We start from the raw sequence: 11710 nt of genomic DNA on the forward strand, positions 1-11710 counted from the left end.
GACGGACGCGTCAGTGATGAATGCGATGCGTGACGCGTTAGCCTTCACTAATTTATACGACAATTTAAGTTTATTTTACTCCTGGATTCAAAGGAAAGAGGAAATTGATAACAATAAGGCAGAAGGTTTTTAAAGGTTTTCCCAAGGACACAATAAAGGCTGTCGCCCTATCATTAAAATGTTTAAACTAGCCTCCTCATATTCATTCATTTAACTAAAATAGTTTAACTTGACTGATTCTTTTAATACATCATTCTAATATATGTAACTAGACTGCATTAAAAAAATAATTTACGCAAATGGTGGCTAAGTTATGGTGGTGGCAAATGGTGGCTTAGGTGCGTGCTCTTGTAATGCCTTGTAGCCCCATTCAAAAATAATATAATTTAAAAATAAAATTTGAGGTTCTCGAAATCAATGAAGTATTCTGTGACAACTCAGCTCAACTTCAAAGCCGTGGAACTTGAAAAGTTTTCGTTTTACAAATTTCAATGAAATAATTTAAAAAAAAAGGGAGATACCAAATTATATCTTGCGAAAAGCCTGGAAAGCAATTCAAGTGAACGAAAGAGAAGCGATGTCTGCTGAAAACTCCTTTTTTTCCAAGTTGATAATATCCATTACGTTCGTCCCAATATAATTCGGTGGTAGAACTAGGAAACACCAATATCGTAAAAAAAGTGCGCCCTAACAGCATCATTTGCGTCCACCGACTTCCTAGAAATGTTTACTGGCATGTATCTAAGGACTCCGGTAAAAAAATTAAGTCTTTACTCCCAAAGCTTAGAATTCACTCTTGTGTACGCGTGCATGACAGCGACGGGGTAATAATCGAGTCACAAAGGGGAAATCCTCCACTTTCCACAGAAGAGGAAAGGATAAAAAGAGAACTCCCACGTAATTGCAACCCGAGACGTCTCCCGATCCGCCCGCAGTATTTTGGCTCGAAAACAAAACAATAACTACAGTTGCGCGAGTTTTAGCCCTCTTCGGTGCAGCACGAGGAGGCTAGGTAAGTGGGGGAGGAGGAGGAAGGGGGGCGTGGCGGCAGGCGAGGTGGGAGGGAAGGAGAGAAGCCGAGGCGCGCGCGTTCTTCTTCGGGGGCCTCAGGACCAAGAGGATGGGGAGGGGGGTCGGCGTTGGAGTGGGGAGACTCACGGTGTGTGAGGCAGGTTGTAAGGCGGATTGGGGAGGAAAGGGAAAGCGTATCTTGGAAGGTCGACGAAGGCCTTTCACAAACAACGGATGTGGCCAACTCTACAGCCGCGGCGTGCGATATAGATCGAATCATCACTTAAAAGGCCAAAAAAACGGACTTCCTCCTTAAGACCACCTTAATGACTTGTGGATTCATTAATATAAATATATGTATCTTCACCTGCCTTCTAATAACTCGCTCTTTCCCTGTCTCTCTCCCTCACTCTCTCTCTATCTCTCTATCTCTCTCTCTCTCTCTCTCTCTCTCTATATATATATATATATATATATATATATATATATATATATATATATATATATATATATATATATATATATATATATATATATATATAGTGTGGGACCACTTGGCATAATCTCATCCGAATTCTAATCAATGCAATTTTCTGGAAACAGAACTCCTGGGGAAATCGCAGATGGAGCACAGAAACATGCGTGCTTTCTTATCGGAATATATGAATTTAACAAGCAATACAAAATTAGCTCAATTAATACTTTCAGACCATAAAAGAAGGTGAACTGATTTATCAAAAGGGACTCGCAGTTTGATTGTGGCAGCGGATTAGGACATTGATATTTTCAGTACATTTCAAATTACGGCACCTACACGCCTCATAGATAGAGGTATACGTTTTATGCATGAAGTAAACTTAACACACGATGATGACTCCTAAGATATATTTTTCTACAAGATTGCCAGTCACCCTTATTTTTTAATTATTATTAGAAATTTAAAACTCAAATTACCATAATTCACATTGTAAACATTTCCCTGGCATTTCAAATGGAAGATGGATACCATTACAATGCCTTTTTTCTGGTCAACTCCCTCCCAGAGCCCCCTTAGTCTACCTTGGTTCGTCAGGCTCAAATATGCTAGGTAACACAATTCCATACAATCAATTTACAGCTTCAAAAGAATATCGATGATTTAGTTAAAATATATCAAACGTTACATATTTAAAAAAACAACTTTTTAGTTATTCCTTAATTTCTATTCTTATTTGTTTTCGCCAATGCAACCTTTCGTAATTCCCCCGCATAACAGAAGAATTATTTAAAATTAATACCACGAATTCTTGATACTTACCTATCTACTCTCTCTCTCTCTCTATCATTGGCTGAATTAACCAAGAATTCAAAAGGGGAGGAAATATTCAGTATGGGATTCCCCTTCCTTTTCTCTTCGAATTCTAACGAAAGTCCCACACCCAGAAATGCCAATGATACCGAAAGACTGAGATGTTAGAACTCGGGATAAGGAATAAATAAATATGAGCTCGAGCGATAAAGGACTGTTGAAAGGAAGGATGGCTTCTTTCTTATTTACGGGCCATCGAATCACACGTTTCAGAACCCTTTCCCGAATGATAAACGGCAGGAAGGGCAGGGGAAGAGGAGCGGGTGGGTGAGGTGGTGTGTTAAGAGGGTGGTCTGAGTAGGGGGTTGCGATCCGGCAAAGATAAAGAGGAGGGGGAGATGGATTGATTTAAGCTCCCCATGACGTACGCAGAGCCCTCGGGCGACTAGACTCATACGACCGGAGGGAAAAATGCCTGCCGGGACCGAAAATTCTTAGCTACCGCCGTAATGACAAGGGCTGTCACGCCCTTTAGGGGAGTCGGGCGAGGATATTGGGAGCGGGGCGGCCGGGCCCCAAATTACACACCTCCCATCCTTGCACATCAACTCATCAGCGACTTAACTACTCGCCTCTCTTCGGCGGAAGCGATTTTTACCAGGAAGAGGCACATTCAAGGAAGGACCTGGCATGGGAAAAACCGTATAAGGTGAAAAACTGCACGACCCTTCGAGGGTTGAGGAACAAAGAGTCAAGATTATTCGCTTGGGAATGTTCACCAGTGGTTCGAGCCCACCGAAAGCAAGGCCCTCATGTTGATTTTCTCCGCTCCGAAGAGGATATGATTGGTACGGACTATAGCTAGACCCACGCCAAAGTGCAATTCAATTGAACCCATTATGTGGAGATTTACGGCGCAAAGGAGTGATGATAGCGACGATTAGGATGCAACTAGGAGTCAACTTTTTCGTGGTATTCTAAGTCCCAAAATATTTTCAAGCGCTCAAAATTCTTCGGGTAACTTCGTCGTTTTTTCAAGAATCATATGCGAACCCATTATTATCTTATATTGAAGAAAGCCCTTATAAGCAAAAATACACGCTTGAGCTCAATGACTTGGGTAGGCAAGTTTATGAAGTTCCGGGACGGAATATCCTCGCCTGGCTGACATAACGTCACTGCTTGACCAAGGTAACCAGGTGAATCTTGACAACTACCAGGGAGGTCACGCTGAAATCTTATGAGCTGATAAAAACACTTCCTGCTCCGAGAGGAAATCGCTATCACGATAAATCTAAAAAATTACAGTTCCACATAACCCATTAACACCGATAACTCCTCAAACTGCCAGTCATGGCTTGTGGTATTTTTCATTTTTATCAAATATAGCACATAGAAGTAAGAAATTAATGCTGTATTGAAGTGCTCCTAGTTCAGAATGAATTAGAATAGTTGGAATGACTTTTATTTTAATGACAAAAGCCGTACGTAGCTTACGTATCCGGCACTTAATTTATTTTTGTTGCTGGTGCAATAATTAACCACTAAATATTTACGTTAGGATAAAAATTAAAATATATTCACCTCTATATTATACACGCCACGCGACAATGCCACTCCTTTTTTTTCTTCGCTGGAATTAAGACGAGATTCAACATCTAATCTAGAAGAACTTTAGGGTTAACCTTTGGAGAATGGCCCGGAAACAAAACCAACCTCGGAAATAAAATCTGGGAGGGCCCAGACCTTGTGGTAGCGTGAACTTATTTCTGCCGATTCTACGATAAAGAGATTTCAAGGAGGCTGGGGACACGAAAGTCACCGAGTCGTGAAATTAACTCCGGGGCCAGGGTTGAAGTGAAGCGACACACCTCAGGCCTCATTACGCCATCCCCCGAATCTGGGTTTCTTTCACAACGCGCCCGATGCACACTCCGATGCCTAACCCAAGCGGGCACTTTTCGTTCTATTTTACGATTTATTATACAATGTTTTGAAAAGAATACTGACTGATTATCTTTCACAATTTTCCAATTCCGTGGACGATTCAAGATATTTTTCTTAAAAATTATGACCCAGCTTAATGCAGTCTAATGTGCTCAAGGCCTTCTGAATAGCAGCTGTCAACCCTCGCTATCTTCACTAGCTCGTATGACCCTCGCCAATTGGGAGTCACAGTCATTGTGGCATACCCGGCCATTAAAAAATAATTAATGACATGGGCATGAAATTTACTACAGCAGTAGAATTTTTGCGAAATGAATATTAATACATAATCTCATCACTTGAAAATTCCAGCAGCAAGTAGTGAAAGAGAAAATAACTCGAATATTTCGAATTCGAGAAGTAACATCACTTACTGGGGAAGGCCACCAGCAGCACTATTGCTATTTTTGCCATTTGGTGAGTAATTTAGAAGGGGAAGAAAGTTCAGGAACTGGAGGAAGGGCGGAAGAAAACTGGCGTCGGCATTAGCCTACACACTTGATGAAACGCTCCAAGGAGTCACACAATTTAACGTCCCATCCGACGGACGGCGAACTACGCTTTTAGTGCTCGACACATGGCATCCCAAGAAGGAATCGAGTTACCCTTAAAAGGTTCTACCACCGCCAGGGTTTGAATACTGAGCCTTCTAGATGACGGGCAAGAACTGGCCATCAAATTAAGACGATTACTTGAGGAAGCCGATAGTAACAGATTTAAATAAAGAAATAAATATCAGAACTAATAAGTATTCGGATATTATATCATCGGTACAAGTAAGATTATAACCTACCACATATCACGTGGTGCTATTGACGACGCGATGAAATGGGAACTTACATATATGATTTTATCTACGGAAAAATGAAGTCTGTCTCAACAGGAGAACGAAACTACCGAATGATGCGTTCCCGAGAGAACAAAACCCGAGACGGGATGACATTAGGACGCGACACAAGGGATTCGCACGTTGGCGTCAATCGGGGCGGCTAATGGGGCTGGAGGGACGCCCGAGGGAGTTGGTTGTTGGTCACGGGCGTCTGGTAGAAAGGGAAAGGTGGGAAGTTGGCGTACCTTTCGGAGGGGAGAGGAGGTGAGCGCGAGAGGCGAGGCGGGAATCCCCGACGCGCGCACGCGTAATAAAGTCCTCCGCAGTGTTTGCATTGCTAAGTGAGGCGGTATCTCGCGAAAGTCTATTGTCGAGGCGATCGCTCCCAGTGGTCGATGTTTACTGTCATCCCTACGGCATTACATTATGCGGAAGAGATACAATTTTATTTTTAGCCGCCAGGAATGGCTGGCCGTGAATTGGTTATCGGGAAGACTCTCGTAAGACCGGATGATAATCTTCGATCGAGCCTTGCGCGTACCTACTTCGAAGGGGCTCCGTAGCAACACCCGAGGTTTCGTTGCTGCAAGCCAAGATTATTTATGACCTGACGGAATGAACACATCGCCCTCTTTTGAAAGCCTTTGCGGAATTCTCATGAAAACTTGAGATAATTTATTCTACAATTTTCAATATGCCAAAAACCAGGAAACCTCCCCAGATTTCAACATTTCTTTCAGATTTCGATATTAATCCGAGATATTGACCAAGTTGAATTCTCATTGATGTTTTTAATCCAATGGGCGCTAAGACGAGAGACTACCTAAAACGCTAAAGATGTGATTGCACAGAGTGCGATAAAATGATGATTTAGGATGTCAATAGGAAATTACGTTTCAATAAAGAGGTACGTCAATATTTTCGTTAGACGAACATGTTAATACCTAATTGCAAAGAAATACAAAAGTTAGTATTCCTATTGCGATGAATTCCAAAGAGTCATGGTATAACAAACGTAAGTTACTAGACCAAAGACCTAGACCTTTGACCTAGTTCACCAACCACTAGATTTAATCAAAATAAAAAATGATAAATATAATCGTGACGTAATTTTAGGATAAAATTGTGAACCTTAAATTCCATTTACAGTCATTCACAACGAAGTGTTTTTACCGTAATCGCCTTGCAATCAGTTGCTTGACCGTATAATAGTATCAAAGACAGAGTGTCACATTAAACGCAAGTCTGAAAAACGAAAACAAACAAAGGTTAACCGCTTAGCCACTATCGTCAACAGGAGATACACTCTGGCGTCCATTTTAAGCCCACAAATTAACATTTGGGGTCCAAAAGGCTAATTGTGCTCAGAGGGGCGAAAGAATTATTTGCGAGGCCACCGCTCTAGAATAGTTCAAGTTCACTTATTTTTTCGGAACTTGAATTACAGGTACCTGTATACCTGTATATTGATGCAATGTCACGGCTTAGAAATAATAAAATGTTAGGAAAGGTAAAAATGAACTGTATGGAGTTAGCCTACCCTCAATGTCTTCGAGACAATACCACATTATTTCAAAATAAACACCGCGTGACATTTTTTTATGCACACACAAATTTTAAGTTTTCAATACTTTAAAGCGTATATGATGACTTGAATGGTTAACAGTGCACCTTGATGCAACGCAGGAGAATTAGGGAGGACTAATTACGTGTTTTTTTTAATTCATGGTTTGAAGAAACTACCCTTGACATGGTGAGAGGGGAAAGATTACCATAAAGGTAATTAAGGTCGAAATGTTCATGAAATTCTCAAACAAAAACTATAAGCTATTTTCCAACATGGATTTCTTCATTTGTTCCTTTTATCTTTACAAATTAAGTTGCGACTGATACATAATTAAAAAAATCAATGTGCACTTTTTCTGGTAGACTGATGGGTATATTTTCCCTGGCCTTGGCTTTTGTGAATTTTGACCACCTTAATAAAATAAATTCTTCCTAACAGCAACAAGGAGAGAGTATTTTCATGAATGGTTATTAAATGGCAGAACATATTAAGCTTAATAGCCGCATACTACTGTTTCGAAAGGAAATGACTGAACTGTGTAAGAGTTATATCACGCAGAGAAATTTGGAGTTCATTCAATAACACAGAGAAGCATGAAGATCAAAGTTGCACGTTTTCCAGTCTCTCGGATGTAATTAAGCTATCACGGTAAATGGCGTCACCGCGGAAATGAAAAATAGAGCGTCACCTCTTTACAAATGACTGTTGACTTAGGACCAGTGTCAACATTAGCGGAAAATATTTACGCGAGTTCGACTGCCTTCGTGAACAGCGGCTGGAAAATTGACTACCAGCATCGCTGGCATTGTTGACATTGAAGTTCACTTATATTACCAATAGAACGCAGCATCAAAGCCATATTAAAAGACACTTTTGTACTTTTCCACAGACTTGAACTGTGAGGAAAAGTACAAAATCTTTTAACATGGATACCAAATACTTCCACGAAATGAAGCCTAAACTCGTATAGTGTAGCAGCATCAACAATTCAAATCGTAAAAATTAAAGCCAATTTCTGTACATTTGCTATTCGCAGCAAATAAGGAACAAGTTTTTTAAGTTCATAAATGGACATTGTATATCCTTTTCAATGGCCTATATAAAATAATTATAGAATACTCATCTAATAAAATTTAGGCACATTCTTTCTCCTCTCCACCATAAATTTAGGTTTTCACTCGACCAATATCATTACGTGCAGTAAAATTAAAAGCGTTTTGGAGAAGGTGGTTTGGTTACCGTTGAGAAACTAAAATTGATTTTGATCTGCTTTAATGTACTATTGTCACATGATGTGATTTTGTGGACGAGAGGGGTAATATTAGCTGAAAAAATGTTTATTTGATGCGAGAGATGAAGCCATTCGGTCCCGTTTATTGCATGATGACACACGACACAGCCATAATAAATCAAAACAATACTATAATTTTTAATACACTCAATAAGATTTAAATATAATTCATGTAATGCAAAATCTCAATGAATGTCCTAATCAAATAAGAATTTTGAAGTACCCATACGCATATTTACGGCAATCAAAATTTCTTTCAAAAGCTGAAATAGGTATTCACTGTGCTCTCGGGTAAAATTTCCCCAACAACTTAACTGGTCATTCAACAATATTCATCTCTAAATATGGTCCAGATTCGAGTACATGATAATTTTGTTCTGCAATCTCAATCAAGAAAAAACCAATCTTTTCCTCGGGAGCAGTGAGGGATTAGAGGCCTAAAACCTACGAGAAGAGCAATTATACAACACAGACAAAACTTTTCGAGGAATCCCTCTCGGCCCGCACTGCATTCCAAAAGAAACACATGGATCGACCCTTCATGGGCGGTAGTAGCCTGCCTGGGTGGTCTTCGGCTCTTACCTCCTTAAAAAACAGAATAATCACGGTATTCAAATGAATGCAGTGGCTAGCGCATTGGCATCAAACTCATAGACTCTAGGTCCGTATTCCGGGGCTGGAATTTCCATCGGGTATTCAGGTACATACCAAGGTGCGAGATGAAGAGAACTTAATGCGCGAAAATCGTTCCTTCGACTGGGACGCTACAGCAGTGGTTTGCCTTATTAACATTTCCTTGGGTAGACTTCGTGCATTTACTAATTTATTTATCAATCAAAGATTAAAAATACACTATAGTGAATAAAACTGGAATTTATATTTACAAAAAATCATTGAAAATGTGTTGAGAACTACTTAGGTGATGATTATTCACGCTCTATCAGCAAATTCATAAATATAAGAATATTACAGCCTTAACATTCTCAAGTGTATAAAACAAACTATTTTAGAGTGTAAATATTGGATAATCTTATAAAAAAAGAAGTATTAATGATAGCAATTTTTAATTTTTTCATATGAAATCGTATTAGAAATCGTATTAGAAAAAGTTCAGATATTGTATAAAATCGATTGAATTTGTTCGCTTTAAGCACATGCCATGAGCATGGCCCTTAGCAAGTAAAGGCATAACAATAATACAGTATCAATTGATAATAGGCATTATTGACTCTAAATTTTTAAGAAAATTCACCCGACCATAGCCTAGCCACCCCTATCTCCCTCCGACCCACAAGAACGGCGCATAACCTCAGCTGCCAGTCGCATCACTCGTAGACTGAAACAGAAATTATGCAGTCATCCTCCCGAGAAGCGGGGGTCGCGCTAGTTGAAATTGACGGGACTCACCGAGAGCGGCGTCGGAGATGGAGACGTGGAGGACGACGACGAGGAGCAGATGGACGAGGCGTCGCTCAGCGATGAATATGAGGAGGCGCGGGATGAGGCCAGGGTGCAGCGGCCCCCGGTGTCATCAGGCCCCACGCCCCCCGGCAGGGAGGCGTAGCTGAGCGTCGAGGACAGGCTCACGCTGTCGGATCTGCTCCGGAACGGAGACAGCTGCACGTGCTTCAGCATCTTCCGTCGGAGGCGAAACCTCGGGGGCAAACGAGAAACGGAGAGAGATGGGTAGAAGCGCAAGGGTGTCCTTACTTCCCTCCCACGTCGAGGGGGCGTGGCGGGTCAAAGGGTCTCTTCCCAACCGACGAGATACCACCGCACACCACGTTCACCGCTCTTTTATTTGTTACTACCGGCGGCTCCTGTGGTGACGGCGCGGGATAAAATCCCCACGTCCCGCACAAAACTTCGTCCGACGGCGGACACGGAATTCGAGTCTTGTACTCCGCCCAGCGATATCTTGCCACCAACCGATCACGGATTCCCGGAGTGACGCAAGAGGAGGGAGGCGTAACCGCGGAAGAGAACGGAGGGGACCACCCTCCTTGAGGCGAGAGCTAGAATATCTTTGCCAATACGTCACGGAAAACCCCCCCGAAGCCACAACGGCGAGAGCCTCGGCATAATCGTCGAAACTATCCACTATCCGCAGTCGAATAATATCCAAAGGTTTCCAAACAATCGGGAGCACACCACATCGGCGACGGGATCAAACACACACAAAATCACACACGACTCCCCTCTCCCCCGCCTGTCCCACACGAGAGCGGGGGGAAGAAAAAAAATCCTAGGTGGTGGCGCACCGGGGGATTCCGGGAGCAAACACCGGGGACTCCGGGAGAGCGCACGACCGACTCTGCACACCGATTCGGAAAACCAACCGCCTCTCGGCAACGGCGGGCGAAGAATGACGACTCTCGCCGGGCGAGCGCTCAAGGGAGGCCTCACGCCGTCCTCACACCCCCTCCACCCGTCCCTTCCGCCCTCCCCTTCCGCCCGCCCCCTCCCCGACCGCTCTCCCCGCCGCCCTCCCTCGCCGCCGCCGCAGCAGCAGGCCGCCCCTCCGCGCCGGTGCCCACCCACAGCCGCGGCGGCGGCGCGGGCTCCTCGGCGAAGGTGCGGATTCCGCGGATTCTCGGAATCTCTCGATTTCCTCAGAGTTCGAAGTTTGCGCGAATTACGTCCCAAAGTTCCAGGGTGAAATGAAGCAAGGGCGCTTGACGATGTTCCGCGTACGTGCCTACTATATTCACCCATAAACTTATTCCTTTCGCCAGAATCCGAGATGGAAAGTGTTTGCCAGGTGGAATACTATGGCGGCTCATCTGATTCAGGAGAAACGCTACTCTTGAAGGAAACCGAAGCAATTGCAGTTATCACGAACACTTGAGACTGCTGAGGTCGTTTTATCTATTAAGACTTGAATATCATGTAACAATTTGTTTTAGAGCTAAGGATGTTGAAAAGAGATGTTTAGAGTTAAGGATGTTGATGTGGTGTTGAAAAAAGCTTACTCCTCACGAAAGGCCAACTTCACAACAGATTGCAAGTTTACTGTTTTCTAGTGATTATCATCATGTTGAGTAGTTATGTACCAGAACACCATTGTGATACCTCAGAGCATGAAACCTCGGTCATCAGATTTAGGAGCCGATGACCACATTAACCAGCGAATCAATCAAATTCTGCATATATTTTTCTTAAATATTGTCAAAATGACCAATTTTAAATAAAATATTTAATGACAACAGAAAAATAGACCTATAGATAGAAATAGGAAACGTATCAAACGTTATATCATAATTGTCACGGAATTCGGCTTGATATATTTTATCGTGTATATTGTTTTACACTAATGATTCTGTTAAACCGCCGACCTCTTATATTCGTAGTCCATTCGAGTGACTTGGGATTGGCATGCGGTTCTATTACATGGAATTCAAACCTTCTCCTAGCACATGCAAGTCAATGTTCAACGAAGTACCGAACATAATTCGAGACATGATGTCAACACCCTCATTTCTATCGACCTTGTAATTGGTAGGGATAAAAAGTTACGTTTACATATTACACTTCTTCTGACCGTCATGCTCGTAATTAAAAATATGAAACGCTTAATAGGCAACACCCATAGTGGAAGCGATTGTATTTTAGGAGGCAGCATATACAAAAGAGTGGAGAAAATGAGGTTATTAATAATTCGTATTCACTGTAATCGCTGAAGTTGCATAATTTTGAACATTCACGACATGCTATGACATATTTTTCATAAAAATGTTG

At 42.1% G+C, this 11710-nt stretch overlaps 1 protein-coding gene across 1 annotated transcript in view; it reads right to left on the reverse strand.

The window, feature by feature from the left end:
* The window catches only part of rau (RA domain-containing protein rau), a 155671-nt gene extending 145356 nt beyond the window's left edge, over window positions 1-10315 (reverse strand). The window contains exon 1 of the mRNA XM_071586276.1: window positions 9380-10315. Coding sequence (XP_071442377.1) covers window positions 9380-9607 — 228 coding nt within the window. The 5' untranslated portion in view covers window positions 9608-10315. The remainder of the gene's footprint in view (window positions 1-9379) is intronic.
* Window positions 10316-11710: the final 1395 nt, after the last annotated feature.

This window comes from Hetaerina americana, unplaced genomic scaffold, assembly GCF_022747635.1.
Source record: "Hetaerina americana unplaced genomic scaffold, ioHetAmer1.1.p SCAF_1, whole genome shotgun sequence".
Lineage (NCBI taxonomy): Eukaryota > Metazoa > Arthropoda > Insecta > Odonata > Calopterygidae > Hetaerina > Hetaerina americana.